Source organism: Hyperolius riggenbachi, chromosome 3, assembly GCF_040937935.1.
Source record: "Hyperolius riggenbachi isolate aHypRig1 chromosome 3, aHypRig1.pri, whole genome shotgun sequence".
In the NCBI taxonomy this organism is placed as follows: domain Eukaryota; kingdom Metazoa; phylum Chordata; class Amphibia; order Anura; family Hyperoliidae; genus Hyperolius; species Hyperolius riggenbachi.
Window position 1 is genome coordinate 261,400,653 of NC_090648.1, and position 16,430 is coordinate 261,417,082.

The 16,430-nt window shown below is 42.5% G+C and overlaps 1 protein-coding gene across 7 annotated transcripts in view; it reads left to right on the plus strand.

Annotated features, from left to right (window-relative positions):
- Nucleotides 1-16,430, plus strand: part of KMT2E (lysine methyltransferase 2E (inactive)) — a 141,300-nt gene that overhangs the window by 81,331 nt on the left and 43,539 nt on the right. For 5 of the 7 annotated variants that reach the window (XM_068276239.1, XM_068276236.1, XM_068276238.1 and 2 more), the window contains 5 exons: nt 256-389; nt 3,431-3,548; nt 5,680-5,789; nt 6,963-7,230; nt 10,298-10,396. In XM_068276239.1, coding sequence (XP_068132340.1) covers nt 256-389; nt 3,431-3,548; nt 5,680-5,789; nt 6,963-7,230; nt 10,298-10,396 — 729 coding nt within the window. The remainder of the gene's footprint in view (nt 1-255; nt 390-3,430; nt 3,549-5,679; nt 5,790-6,962; nt 7,231-10,297; nt 10,397-16,430) is intronic. The other 2 variants (XM_068276240.1, XM_068276241.1) reach the window with 2 other exon arrangements.

The following is a 16,430-nucleotide window of genomic DNA, read 5'->3' on the forward strand; positions in this document are numbered from 1 at the left end:
TACTGAGGCAAATATCAAACCTGTAGTAAATTTTCTTACTTCAGGTTTACTTTAAGTGAACTTTGGTGCAGGAACTCGGCAAGCTCGATGGCGTTTGCTTATAACTGTGCAGGTACAGTTTGCTTTGTATTTGTAGGAATTTTTTATTGCATAATTTGATCTCATTATAAAATGTAAAATATTACTTTTATAATTCATAATTTAATTTCTCAATATAACTGTTTAATGTCTCGCTTTTTTATTTTTATATTCCAGCAGAGCTATTTGCAAAAGAACAAAAAAATATTAAAAGCTGCCAAAGACCTGCTTCCTGAAACTTTAATAATTGAATACAGAGGAAAGTTCATGTTGCGGGATCAGTTTGAGGCTAATGGATATTTCTTTAAGAGGTATGTGTGCTTTGCCATAGGCCAGAAACTGATATGAATGGTCGGCTATGCAATATATACATTATGCAATCAGACAGTGAGTCGAATTTACTAAAGCAATGGTAAGCATGTCCTGGGCAGCCTGAAACAATTCAGGAAATTCCCATTTGTCATGGTGAAAAGTGACCATGCGTTTCTTTGTTTGCACATTGTTAGGACTGTGGCCTGCAGGAATTGAAACTTGAGTGCTCTACAGACTTGTCACTAGCCTTGAAACTTGCGATGCGTCTGTTGCTGTGGAGTGGTTAGGAGTGACGATGCGCAACAGAGTTGCTTTGAGCATATAGAGCAAGCAGAAGGGATTGTACATCTTTACACATGCTAGATTTTCGGCCAAGGCGGTCCTCAACGGTCACTACGATTGAGGTTTATTCAGCGTGTGCACATAACTTTATTGTTCAGCTATCACCATGGCCTGAACGATTTCTCTGTGTTACGAGGAACCGGAGAAGAGATAGACCCAGCGCCATCTTGGATCATGGCCTGCGGCTTCCCCGTAAAGAAGTCAATCAATTTCTGTCGCCGCCTTGATCCCTTTTTGCGTTTTTTAGAAGCGTCCACCTCCATTCTGCTTTTCTCTGCCATATTAAGTCCTCTTCTACTGCTGAAGAGTGCTGCAATGTGTTGCTTTACATAGGGTCGACTGGGGAGCTCCTGGATTATGCAGCCATTAGCTCCGCCGGCAGCCACGCCCCACCGGCTTGCACTACTTTTTTTTTTTTTTCTGCGCTTTGATCAAACCTGCCGGTGACCCAATTATATGCAATAAGTCTACACATGCAGAATGCTCTGGAAATAATGCACAGGTGTATTAACTTCATTGCAGAGAGACAGGTAATGGTTTCAGTGATTATTTTTCATTAAAGGAATACTATCGATACCCAAGTGTTCTAAAATGAAAATGTGCAAATAATGTCTAAGTAGCTGTGTAAACATTTTCCTACTTTTCATGTTAAATATCAGAGGCAAAAGCTGTAATTTATTGAGGGTAGGATTTAGCTATATTGGGACAAATCAATTGCAGAAGGGGTGTCTGCTTCAATGCACAGCCAGAGTTGCATATCAGACTACAGAAAGCAAATATTAAACACATCAAACTCTGAAAGCAAAAACAGTATGAAAAGCGGTGACAATTAGTTACATTTCCTCTGCTCTCATCAGACACTTCAGTCAGAAACACAGGACACAGGAGCTGCAGCTGTTGGGAGCTCTCCTCTCTGTCACACACAGAGCTACACATAGTTAACTGATCAAGTGTCAGGGGAATTTCCCCTCTCCTCATGTCTCAGTCAGCGGTCAGTTTTGGCAAAGTTTGAATGTATTTTGATAACAGTAAACAAAGAAGTTGCTACTAAAATGTATACACCGGTACTTAGCAGCACTTCCCAAACAATTCCTGTGTCAATTGAAAAAAAATATGTGACTCGATAGTATTCCTTTAACCACTTAATGTTTACAGTACAGTATATCTACTCCCCTAAAAACTTCATCTAAGCCTCAGGGGAGTAGATATTCGTAACTCTGCTACAATCGCCACTGTGCGTGCTCTCATGTGCTCAAGCACTAGTTCTCACTGCTACATGTTAGCCTGGAGATCAATCAATGGGAACGCAGTTCCCATTCATTTTTCTAGTTCCCCGTGTCTATGATCGCGATATCAATTAGATGCCTGCGGTCATTTGTAAACACTGTAAGTTACACTTACACGCATTAGTTCCTGTTTGTGTACTAAAAGCATGCGCAGGAAGCTAATAACTGAGGACATCTTGTGGTCAAAGAGTAAAATTACACCTACAATCATTTACTTTAATAAAGAGACCTACACATAATTTAAAATTAACCCCTTACCTCCCACTCTCTCCCATAAATGCCCAAATAAAGTAAAAAAAACTAAATGACATAAATACTTACCTTAGGGACTGAACTTTTTTTATATGTATGTCAGGAGGGTATATTATTGTTATTTTATTAAATTATGGGCTTGTAAATAGTGATGGACGCAAAACTGAAAACCTGCACTTTTATTTTCAAATAAAATATTGGTGCCATACATTGTGATAGCAAGATAATTTAAATGGTGTAATAACCAGGACAAATGGGCAAATAAAATACGTGGGCTTTAATTATGGAAGCATGTATTATTTTAAAACGGTCATGGCTGAAAACTGAAAAATGATTTTTTTTTTAAAAAAAAATTCTTAATATTCCCATTAAAATGCATTTAGAAAAAAATAATTCTTAGCAAAAGGTACCACCCAAAGAAAGCCTAATTCGTGGCAGAAAAAACAAGATACAGATCATTTTGTTGTGATAAGTAGTGGTAATGTTATTGGCAAATGATTGGGAGGAGCGCTGAAATGTGAAAATTGCTCTGGTCCATAAGGTAAAAATACACTCAGGGCTTAAGTGGTTAAACATTTTATTATGATGCCCAGTGCTAGTCATGTTCACATAAATTACCCCAAAGTTTTTTGTTTTGTTTTTTTAATCTTTTTTTTATATTTATGAAAGTTAAACATACATCTGGTGTTTAGTTCACCCCTGGCAGCTAAGGAGGTCTGTGCATTTCTCCGTTTCGCATCGTGCATTTGAAGTGGCCACTGTTAACAAGGATACATAGTGACTTGGCAGTGCAGAGTGAAGGTTCACACTTGGAAATTTGTAAATCAAGCCTTATGTGTGCTGTATGTAGCTGCTTTATGCAGTTAAATAAATGGTTTACTATTCCACATGCAGATACTTTGTGAAAATCATTCATTTCAAGGGTTCTCTTTCACACATATACAGTGCTATTTATCACAGTAAGGTTTTCTGCCTTCTGGTGCTTTCTTTGTCACCTTCAGTTGTGAATATCAAATACTTTTGGATTATTTACCTATTGATTTGTAAAATTGCAAGCTTAAATTATTTCTTAAATATGGATTTAATCGCATTCAAGTTTTTGTATGTGATCTCAGATGTTTTAGGTTTTTCTGTAACAAAATGTTTCCATTTTATTTTAGACCATACCCTTTTGTTTTATTCTACTCTAAATTTCACGGTCTAGAAATGTGTGTTGATGCACGAACATTTGGAAATGAAGCAAGATTCATCAGACGATCTTGTATTCCCAATGCCGAGGTACGTGAATTATTTAATGAAATAACTTTGTAGCCCATGCAAGTTAATACTTAAGATGCCCATTAACCTCCTGAGCGTTACGCCGCTCAGGAGGTTTTCCAGTTAGAGTGCCCCTGGAGATTCTAAAAGATTTCTTGCCCCCACAAGCTGTAGCTAGCACTAGGCTAGCTAGCATAAGCAGCCGGCACCCTCCGATCGCCACCACTCACCCGATTATACTTTATCCCCCCCCCGGCTCCAGCGATCGGCGAAGCCTCCCCTGACAGCTCCGATCTTCAATATGGGGAGGCTCGCATACAACGTCATGGCGTTGCCGACGTCCTGCGCAGACCTGATCCTCCCCATAGAGAGACCGGAGCTGTGCGTAAAGGCTGCGCCGATTGCTGGAGCCAGGGGGTATAATGTATTAAGTGGCTGGATTGCGGGATCGGGGGGCATTGGAGGGTGCCGGGCACTTGGACGTGCTAGCCAAGTGCTAGCTACAGCTTGTGGGGCCATAACATCTTTTAAAATCTTTTTGGGGAACTTGTAATTGAAGGAAGCGGTATGCCCGACAGTGTCAGGCATACCGCTAAGGAGGTTACCGTATTTTCCGGACCATAAGACGCACTTTTTCTCCCTCAAAAGTGGGGGGAAAAAGTATGTGCGTCTTATGGTCCAAATGTAACAATTGGGACCAGCATCAGGGACCTACACACGCACAGCGGTCAGACACGCTAACCCCTGCCGCCCACCGCACCAAATGCCCCATTGTGTCACTCACTTTAATGATAATCTCCAGGTGGCCTCCATGATTATTCATCCTGCAGATGTCAGCAAATCTTGTGGGGGCGCTGTCAATCATGGCCGCTGCAGCGGCCCGACACGCTGACCCCTGCCGTCACTCTTCCTACTGGCCGGATCCGCATACAGCAGCGTCTATGCGGGCATTCCATTAAGTCCGCTCTGCCAAAGGGCTGCCTCGTTCTTCCTCCAACGTCCATTTTAACTTGCTGCCAGTCATGGTCAGACACGCTGACCCATATGCCGTCCACCGCGATCGCGCACTGTTCCTCCCGGCATCTGCCTCCATTTGTCCCTATCAGGCGCCGCCAGCCAATCATGAGGGGGCCGATGGTCTTGAGGGGGGGAGCAGGCTCTGCCATTCTGGCCAATCGAGTGCAGTGATTGGCCAGAATGGCAGAGCCTACTCCCGCCCTCAAGACCATCGGCCCCCTCCTGATTGGCTGGCGGCGCCTGATAGGGACAAATGGAGGCAGATGCCGGGAGGAACAGTGCGCGATCGCGGTGGACGGCATATGGGTCAGCGTGTCTGACCATGACTGGCAGCAAGTTAAAATGGACGTTGGAGGAAGAACGAGGCAGCCCTTTGGCAGAGCGGACTTAATGGAATGCCCGCATAGACGCTGCTGTACGCGGATCCGGCCAGTAGGAAGAGTGACGGCAGGGGTCAGCGTGTCGGGCCGCTGCAGCGGCCATGATTGATAGCGCCCCCACAAGATTTGCTGACATCTGAAGGATGAATAATCATGGAGGCCACCTGTGACACAATGGGGCATTGGTGCGGTGAGTGATTAGCTGGCAGGCATCTGAAGGGGGCCATGGGAGATTCAGCAAAAGGCGACAGGATATCCCCAGGACACAGAGGGGGACACAGGACAGAAAAAGGGGGACACAGGACGAAAGCAGGAAGGATATGGGGGCCACAGGAAGGACTGAGGAGGACAAGGAGGGACACAAGAGGTACAAAGGAGCCATTATCATTTGGGGGGATTGGGGGAAAAGGTCCATAAGACGCCCCTGTGCCATGGACACACCAGGATAAGTATATAATTTTTTTTCCTGATTTTTGTCCACAAAACCTAGGTGCGTCTTATGGTCCAGAGCGTCTTATGGTCCGAAAAATACGGTAATAATGCAGTCTAGATCATGCAATCTTACCACGTCAGTATTATGAGGGACTTGAACAATCATTGATGAGGACCTTTACTATATTTTCTATGTGTTATTATTCGCATGGATTTTTATTTGGTATGAATGATTAATTGAATTATAGGTTAGAAGGGAAATTTTAAGCAGATCTATTATGTTTTTTATCTAATGGTGGCATTTTTCTTAATTTACTTTCCAGGTGCGGCATGTTATTGAGGATGGTACAATTCATCTTTATATTTATTCAATTTCAAACATTCCAAAGGGTGCAGAAGTCACTATTGCGTTTGATTTTGATTACGCAAATTGGTGAGTTATGCTAAAATGCTATATTTCTGTTGGAGTTTAAACATTTCGAATATGGCTTATTTGTCCTGACAATCAAGTGAGTTATGTAGATGTCACAAATCCTTTTACTTTTCTTTATGCTGTTGACTTGCTTAAAGTGTTCCAGGTTTGTAATATGGAAAGCCCTTAATGTAAACATTTGAAAGTTCTGAAAGGATTGTCTGGTGTCAGGGTCAATAACTCAGCCATGGTGCTTTTTGCTTAACCCTCTAGGGGATAATCCATGGCGACGGGGGAAGCCAAACAGGAAATCCCGTGCTGAACGGGATTTCCTGTTTGCTTTGATTGCCGGAGGCGATCGGAGGGGTGGGGGGATGCCGCTGCACAGCGGCTATCATGTAGCGAGCCCTGGGCTCGCTACATGATTTAAAAAATAAAAATTTTTAAAAAATAGTGCTGCGCCACCTCCTGGGCGATATAATTGTATCCCCCAGGAGGTTAAAGTATCGCTAAAGCTGTGCATCCAACCCCAGCCTGCCCCCAGCTTGACAGCTGCGGCCTAACGGGTGGGGGCAGGCCATTGTCACGCAGTTGGGGATGGTCACGGAGCTTCAGATATACTTCTGGGTGGGAGGGTGCTGTCGTGTCTTGATGCAGATGTTTTATGGTTGTTAACCCTGACAACCACCAGTTCTTTCAAATCTTTCACAGAGAACTATATTATGGGGTATACCACACAACCCGGTGTGCAGTAACATTGCTTCGTGCCCTGGATGTTCCTGCATGTCCTATGTAGCTGTACAGAGCTAGGTAGAGGGTAATATATGCTGCTCCCTACACTACTCTGCATATATGAAGGGTACCTACTTCTAATGGGGAGTAGGGCAAAAAAGTTACCTAATAGTTTGGACTGGTATGGGAGGGGGCCCGACCTAGGTTTTTTTTTTTTTTTGCTGGGGAGCCCAGTCGTTTGTGACGTCCCCTGATCATAGCTCATCTATAGATTTACATTAAACACTTTAGTTTGTCATTTTTTATGTTTTAGGCATTTCAGTACTCAAGTACTTTTGATAGTTGTTCCTTTTTAACAAAAAATTTAAAAAATAAAACCTGTCTTTACTGTTGACAGTTTAAAAGAAGAGACATATCAGTTCTGTGCCAGTAACCGTAATTTCGACATGCTTGTCATTGCAGCAAATATAAAGTGGATTGCGCTTGCCTGAAAGAGAATCCAGAATGCCCCGTTCTCAGATGTACTTCTGAACCAACAGAACATTTCAACAGTGGTTATGATACTAGGAGGAAAAAAGGAAGGAAAGAAAAGGACATCATTTCTAAAGAGAAAGAGTGTCAGAATCAGAATGACCTTGATGACACCGATGAGGCAGTTGGCAAACTGAAATCACCAGATAGCAAACACAGAAAGATGTCTCCTCTTCGACTGTCAATATCCAACAATCAGGTAATTGTTAAAAAAAAAAAAAAATCAACTCCTGTCACAAGTTACACTGCCTTGTGTTACAAATTCATTGAGAGCACTTCTGGTCATTTAAAAATAACTTTGTCGTGCGCTGGCATTTTTGAGTTTGCAATCCTTGGTGAATAAAACTAAAGCCAGTATATCATTTTATTCTGCAGTGCATTTTACAGTGGACCTTTTCTTCAAAAGTCTCCAGTTAATTTGCGTTTAACTCTTCTCTGGGCATAGTGTGTTAAGGATACCTTTTTTCTGTGTATTCCACTACTTACTGTGTGTTATGCTTGATCTTTGCATTGCCACAAAATAGTCATGTATTTTTGATATGCTGTTCATATAACAAGTGATTGCAATATGCCTCTGTCTCAGCCCTGCCTTTGTACTAATGTCTTTTAAATAATTCCCTTTTGGTAAGTATGCAACACAAGGAAGTCTGAAAACCCAATAAGCATCATTGCTCCCGGCAAGTGACCACAGCCAGCAAACTGGTTTGCTTTGAGAGGTCAGCACCAGAAAACTCAATATTTTATGACTGGTTTACTTTAAAGATGTCATAAATATATGCTTCCAAAGATACAAACTTAAGCTAAGGCAGGCTTTCTCAACCAGGGTTCCCTGGAACCCCAGGGTTCCTCGAGTACTCTGCAGGGGTTCCTTGGCATTTTTCCCCATGATGGGGGAAGTATAATAGAGCACACTATAATAGATGGTACTGTAACAAGAAGCACTAAATTGGGGGGCCAGGAGACAGTATAATGAGTGGCAGTGTAATAGGTGGTAGTGAAATAAACAGCCACACAGATTTTTAAGACCATGCCTCCTGCGAAACAAACGCAGGGGTTCCTTGAGATCAAAAAGTTTATTTTCAGGGTTCCTCCAGAGTAGAAAGGTTGAGAAGGGCTGAGCTAAGGTGAATGAAAGCTGAGATGACTAAAAGGTGTGTCCAGTTCAACTTTTAAACAAAAAGTAGAAATCTGCTTATCCCACATTATACATCTCTGGGGCTGCTGACCGTTTTGATGTGCAGGTTTACCTTAAAGCAATCTCTAGTTATTTTTAATTATATACACTTTCTTGTAGAGATTAGTTACAGATTCTCTTTAAATATGATAGCTGTTCAATGCCAACATCTCTTTGCCAGTTATATTGTAGCCAGCTACTCTGCTGTGTAATTGTTGTCTTGAAGTAGAGTTTCCCAGTAGCTCAAGATTTGCAGTGAGGTTGATATGTTTCTAAATGGATGTGTTCAGAAAGGGACATTTTGTGTTCATTTTTGTCATGATGGTTTACTGTAGGCCCTTGTTTTACTGCACAGTGCAGCCTCTGTGTTGGTGACCAATAATCGCAATGGTCATATAAGTGCTAACACACTGCCAGTGTCTGTTCTGCACTGGGTTAATGGACAACTGTAGTGAGGAGAATATGGAGCCTGCCATATTTATTTCCTCTTAAACCATACCAGTAGCCTGGTAGCCCTGCTGATCTATTCGGCTGCAGTGGTGTCTGAATAAAAACAGAATTATGTAGCTAATCCAGTTAAATCTGACAATGTCAAACTCGTTGCTGCATGCTTGTTCGGGGTCTGTGGCTAAAAGTATTAGGCAGAGGATCAGCAGGACAGCCAAGGCAGCTGGTATTGCTTATAAGGAATTCAATATGGCAACCTCCATATCCCTCTCGCTACAGTTGTCCTTTAAGCAGAGGTCAGTAATCCCCATCACTCCCACAATCTCCCAGCACCTTTGGGCAATTTTTACCTAACAAGGGAAAGCAGTTGAGTAGGGAATTTTCCTTTCTCACCCAGACCCCTGTAAAAATGGATTTCAGCAGCCTGCTTTTCTGAGTCCCTTCTTCATACACATGTAGAATGGTCTTCCAGTGCAGTCAGAAGCAAAATAAGCATAGGTACTTTTTAAGCATTTGTGAACCACACACATGGTTATAAACCTTGAGGAGGCTTAGATTAAAACTTTGTTTCAGACATTTTCAGAGCTTTCCTGCTTTTGGAAATGTTTAATACTATCAGGTTTCAAATTGTAACTTTCATATCAGCACCTTTTAGGTTACTTCCTAAACATGCCCTGATTTCACTTCCAAAGCTATTTTATTAGACAAGTGTTTTCTTTGCCTTTTGGAAGTAATTTGCATCTAGTGACCCCAGTGTCTTATAATGAAAGCCACTTAAAAAGGCACACAAGGTGAGAGGGTTATGAAGGCTGCCATAGTTATTTTCTTTTAAACAAAATCGGTTACCTCAGTATGCTGATCATTCCGGCACTAGTAGTTTCTGAATCACGCACTTGAAACAAGCATGCAATGAAAGTTGTCATATTTTTGTCCGAAACCTCTGATCTGCATGCTTGTACAGGAGCTATGGCTGAGAGAGATTAGAAGCAAGAGTATCAGCAAGGCAACCAGGCAATGTGCATTGTTTAAAAGAAAATAAATGTTAGCCTCCATAGGTCTCTCACTTTGGGTTCCCTTTAATTACTATTTAGGTAAATACTGGAGGAAACCTATAGTGAAATTGTTGATTGCTGTGTTTTGAAAGTAAAGTTTTCCACTGCCATGGCACACATTTCCACTTGATGCACATGCCATGTTGGCAGTAAACCTTTAATTAAGGACTGGGTGGTATGGAAGTCTGAGGCAGGTTTCTTTTTATGTATAAAAAACAATTCCCGTAGAGTCTGGATATATTTACACCTGCCATTCCATTTGTGGCTTTCTTCTTCTCTAGTGGGAGTGTTTTTTTTTTTTTTTAATTCGGTTTAAAAAAAATGAAATCTTGCAATAACGCTTGGAATTCCATTATGGGGTCCTATGAAATGCACATCATTTTTGGGACTTCTTGCATGCAACTGTTGGCCTTAGCTGAAGATGGCTGGTTTGACTAGTCTAGTAGCTCAAGAACTTTGCTTCATATAAGTGACTTTCAGTAAAAACTGAATGTTTCATAAGGTGCTTTGTCATTTGTAGCAGTTGTAGTGTTAGTATCCCTTGAGTATTAGTGCAGTAGAGCTTCTATAAAGCAGTCATTTCCATCTTTCAGGAGCCAGATATTATTGATGATATAGAAGAAAAAACTTCCATTAGCAATGAAGTAGAAATGGAATCTGAGGAACAGATTGCAGAAAGAAAAAGGAAGATGGTAAGTCGGGAAGATAGTGATTAGTTAATGTCACCTGGCCTGAGTGACATCTGCTCTTCCCATGCTGACTGTTGCTTCCTCTTAGGCTTTTAGACCAAAATCATTTAATAAATGCTTCTTTTGTGCACTGTTCTCTAATACAGCTTGCTTGGTGCATTCATTTCACTTGGCTCTTTACATTTGATTTTGTGACTGTTGGGTTGAAGTTTGAAATATTTTGCATACTTATATTGCTTTTTTATGGCTTCCTCTTGCTCATCTATATAGCAGTGCATCAACGTGGTACTGAATTCGCTTTTGTTCTGCTTTAAACAGATCTGCCAAAAGGTGTGGATAGCCCAAGTAATAAAGAACCTCTGCCTGTTTTTCCATTTAATATCTGTTGCTTGTATGCAGTTTACTCTCCATTTATATGCATGATTGGATATTTTATATTGAAAGAGGTTATTTAAAGGGATACTGTAGGGGGGTCGGGGGAAAATGAGCTGAACTTACCCGGGGCTTCTAATGGTTCCCCGCAGACATCCTATGTTGGCGCAGCCACTCACCGATGCTCCGGCCCCGCCTCCAGTTCACTTCTGGAATTTCTGACTTTAAAGTCAGAAAACCACTGCACCTGCACGCCCGTGTCCTCGCTCCCGCTGATGTCACCAGGAGTGTACTGCGCAGACACAGACCATACTGGGCCTGCGCTGTGCACTCTTAATGACATCAGCGGGATCGAGGACACGGCAACGCAGGCGCAGTGGTTTTCAGACTTTAAAGTCTGAAATTCCAGAAGTGAACCGGAGGCGGGGCCGGAGCATCGGTGAGTGGCTGCGCCAACACAGGATGTCTGCGGGGCACTGTTAGAAGCCCCGGGTAAGTTCAACTCATTTTCCCCTGACCCCCCTACAGTATCCCTTTAAAGTTACATCACTGTATTTCTTAATTTCTATATTGATGATGGAAATCTTACTTCCAAGTCTTAGACCCCCATGTCCCATTGACATGTTTCAGTTTCTGCTGGATCTCTGCAAAAAGTGATCCAATTAATTTTCATAACCTTTTTTTACTGTAACTTACCAAAATGTGCCAAGCAAGGATCTAGTATACATTTTTAGTTTAATAAAAGCTTGAAACACAAGCTAAACGAAAACTAATATGCATATAAAGGTTTCCATACATCTAGTGATGATGGGCAGATTCGACCCAGAAACAAATCTCTCTCTGATCGAATCTTATTTAGAGAAAGATCTATCGGCTGCCGATTCCCGATCGATTTCAACATGAAATCGCTCGGAAATCGGCCCCGTCCGTTGCCTCACCGGAGACTCCCCAGTGTATAAATGTACTCCCTTGTCCTGTCACCCACCGTGCGGTGCCCATCTATCTTCAGAATCCCTCGCAGATTATTGAAGGTAGTTAGTCAGGTCTAGGTGCCCCCAGTATAGGTTAGCTAGGTAGCTACAGGTGCCCCCCAGTATAGGCTAGGTGGGTACAGGTATCCTTCAGTATAGGCTAGGTAGGTACATGTGTCCCCAGTATTGGCTAGCTAACCTATACAGGAGTCCCCCAGTAGGCCTGAACGATTTTAGGAAAAAATTTAATCGAGCGATTTATTTCAAAAATCACGATTTCGATTCACGATTTCTATCAAATCAAGCTTTGTTCCCCCTCTCTGATATTTTTCAGCATGTCTGATAAAAATTGTCTATCTATACAATGTCAACTGGCAGGGTGAACAGTCAGTGAGCTGCATGGGATTAGTGTTACCCCCCCCCCCCCCACACACACACACACACACCTGGAACAGAAGAAAAAGTCAGTGAGTTCCAGCAAGTCACATCCCCAGCAGCAGCAAAGCATGGATGAGTTACTTACAGGATAGAAGTCTTTACACAGGGGAGATGTTAGCCAACATTAGATGCATGTATCTCACTGTGCTCTGTAAACACAGGCAGAGCTGCTCTCCTGGGGAGTCTGAGGAATAATGTCATTATGAGGAGGAGGACAGGAGAGCCCATACTGACAGGACACACTAAGGGGACTGGGGGAGGAGGACATAAAGGAATGTGAAGGGGAAAGCTGCTGCTGCCCATCCTGCCTTCCCCCACACAGACTCCAGTTTGCACCAAATCCTCCTGCACTTTCGTGAAATAGCCGGGGCTCCAAGCAGAGGGTGTGACGTCTGTGCTCCATACAGGAGCTCACGCGCCATCTAGTGGGCAAGGCTGATGTGAACTTGCCGAAATGCTGAATGCTATCGGAACCTACTGGAGGAGGGGGCAGGGCCCAGGAGCGGAGGAGGAGGAGGCTGGGAGAAGTGTAGGTACCAGCGGCAGTGGTGGAAACTGCCGCAAAACCGCTACATTGACGATCATCTTGGGCCTGATCACGATTTTCGGTTTAAAAACGAAAATCGTTCAGCCCTCTCCCCGAGGATAAATCTGGCTTAGGGGCTGCAGTAGATGTTAGCTAGCAATAAACTAGCTAGTATAGGTGCCCCCGATCCCCCTCAATACAGCCGCTATATACATACCAATCCTCTATCCAGCGATAACGCATCCTCTCCTCACTGCTCCGGTATTGTGTATGGGAAGGATCAGTACTGCACATGACGTCATGACAAGGGGACACCTGTGCAGTGTAAAACCTCCTGAGCGACACTGTCGGGCATACCGCTTTTAGCAAAATTTCCTTGCATACCGCTCAGGAGGTTAAAGACTGCATGGTATCCTAATATCTATGGCCAGGTGCTGACTCCATGCTTCACCTACTCCATGATACACCTACTTATTTTTTTTTTTTTGCTAGCGGTCTTTCAGCTTCACTTCTTAAGGGATGAACATGTTTGGCAGCACTCTGCAATGCAACACTTTGTTACTTGTGTTGCTCTGCATTTCATTGGCAGACCCCTCAGTTCACTGATTTAAAAGCTGCCTTTTGACCATCATACTACAGTCTTTTTTTTATAAAGATTGTACAAAACTGTTTTAAGGTTTTGCCCCACTCCCGTGCAGTTTCATAGTGCATATTAAGATTATTACCTGTGTCCTTTTATTGGTAAGCTACCCTCAGTGCTTAAAGCGGATCCGAGATGAAAAACTAAATATAACAAGTGACTTGTCTATATATCTTATCTAAAGTTTAGATAGTTTACACAGCAAATCTATCTTCAAACCGCTTCAACAGTATATTCATATTTTTTCCTGTGATACAATGGGAGCAGACATGTTTTCTGCTTGTCACTATTACACAATCACACACACAGGCAAGCTTATCTGTATCTAGGCATGCTAATCTGCATATTCTGTGAAAACTCCACTCTTATCTCCTCCATTACACAGGCAACTGATCTGTATCTGCACTGCAGCTCTCAGATTGTGAAAACTCTGCCTCTGAAATCTATAGCTAGTAACACCTTTTTCCCCTGCCCAGACTGAAATCCCACAATCCCTTGCAAGCGCCAAGGCACTCTGGAGAAGCTGTGGGTGTGGCTTGTTTAGTTTATAGGGAATTAGAGTATTAAAACAAAACAAAACAAGTATTTGGCTTGAGGAATGCCCTATAAACTATATGTAAGGAACACAATTATGCAAGGAGTAAAAGTTCATCTCGGATCCACTTTAATGAAGTAAGAGGAGAAGGCTTTTTCTGTAGCCTGTATGAGAAAAACAGCTGTACTACATTTTCTGCTCTTTACCAAGAAACCAGTGAAAGCCATCTTTATGTGTACAAATATGTCCTATAGAGCAAATAGAAAATGTCCTGTAGTAGTGTATGACTCTTGTAGTGTGTGTGAATTGTTTGCACCCTCTGCTCCCTCTACTGGCCAAATTCCCCTGGTTTTTTTTTATTTTTTACGTAGAATGCTGGCAATAAAGGGGCTCAAAGCGGTATCGTCACCATAAAAATCGAATTTCAACAGCAACTGGTCTGAGTGTATTAAGTGATAAAGATGCTAATCCTGCATTCAAAACTTTCAAAACGTTTTCTGCTGTTATGATTTGGAGTTATCGTATACCTTAGAAGTAGTCGGTGCCAAAGAATTGCATGCTGGAGGTTCTTTTTATCTATAATAGATTCCTCCTCTTCCCTTTATTTCCCTGCCTGCTGCTTATCTGAAACCTAATCCCCTAATCACTTGTGTTTACAAGCAAGGCTGAGGTGACTCAGCGATTGGTGGAGACAAGAAAAAAAGTAAAGGGCAGAAATGACATCATGAGTTAGCCTTTACTGTGGGCAAAAGACATGGCCCCCACCAGGAACAGAATTCTCGTAATTTACTATATAACATTCACTGAAATCAAAACGTGGACAGTACTATACATGTGTTATGTAAGTAGATCAAGTATTTATATATGTGTTTTATTCCCTGGAATAGTATGGCTGATCCTACAGCGAAAGTAGTGTAGCTATCCTTTCAGAGGTATCCAATGCACATAATTAACATGAAGCTTGTTTCTAGGATAAACGTTTATTACCCTATCCCCTACTTCTAGTGATGTCCTATTTTTGAGAGATGTCAAAAAGCTTCAGAAGTCATGTTTTATCACAGTGCATGTAGAAAAAAAGTAGTCTAGTTATCAATAACCAGTCAGTGGTGTAGCAATAGGATGCAGAGGTTGCAGCCTCATCAGGTCCCTTTGAGCTCACAACGGGCCCTACTTTGTTTGCTACATTACCGGTTTTTTTTTTTTTCCTGTAGAAGTAATCTCACCTATATGTGATTTAAACAGTGGTAATCACTGAAACCATTTCTTTTCCTCAGCTTACACCATTTTGGTCTTGGAATGCTGATTTTGGCATGCAGCAGATTCTAAAGTTGGCTGCTGTAGCCCCGTGGTGTTCTGTTTTGTGAAGTGCCAGCATATTTCACCATGGTATGACTTGTAGTTCCCTGTGCAATTGCTGTCAGGGCCTTGCAACTTCACACTCACACCTGAGGAAGGGCTCTGCGCAAAACATGTCGTGTGTGTGCACCTCTGCATGCTATTCTATACAGTTTTCTACTGAAGCCATTTGTGTGCCGTCTCCATTTGTGCTATTGTACTACGGTTGTGCAGGAGTGGTGTACCTGCAGGAGGTGGGCACCGGCACGGATGTCTACCCATAGGCCTGAAAGGTGTGTGAAGGGAGAATACTTGAACCTTGCAACTTCACTTTAAAGTAAACACATTCATAATAAGTACGTCATTGGATGTTTTCCAGCTTAATCACGTTTATGCAATCTTGATTGTATCTTTAACATGCCTCTGGACAATTCTCATGTCTGCAAAGGATTTCTTTGGGAACATGGACTTGTTAAGACCTTGTACACATGCTTAACTATCTTCAGCTGAGATGGTTGTTCAGCACCATCTTGGCGGAAAATCTGTTTGTGTACAGCTGTCCCCAGTTTTGTTTTTAATGATCTATTGTGCCGGGTCGCTAAATAACAAACAACAAACTAGCCTGTTGCTTAACTTTCCGTGCCTGCTGGATGCAGCTCACTTCTGTGCTGCCCAGTGGACTTTCTCCCTTGTATATTGTGCATATACATACAGCCTGGCTATAGCTGACTAGCATTCCTGTGTAGCACTCGTGCCCTGCAGTGTCAGGTCTGTGACACTGGAGGTTGAACTCCAAGCTGCCGGCCGCGAGTGCCTTTTTGCTGCAATTGCCTACAACTGAAGGGCAGCATTTGTAAACCCACTTGTGCCATCATTGGCTGCATTTGCCATGTGGTGTTACCCAACGGCTAAAAACAGCAAAATATTGGACCTGAGAATGACTGCGCTCAGATGTGACTCAATGGGAGGAGCTACCTCTCCACTGCCCATGCCAAGCGCTAGCAAATGCCCAGCCAGTGCACGGGAGCAGCTGACAAGCAGTGAAAAACCGCAGGTATTTGGCTTAAAAAGATATTATTCAGCTAACTACCTGTTCCCATAGCAATCATGGCAGATTCAAATGGTAAGGTGAGGCGCAAGAAGTAAGGACATAAATGCTTAACCTATGTTAGATTGCATCTTTGAAATGGTACATAAGTGAAAAGGAAATTTTGTTGACT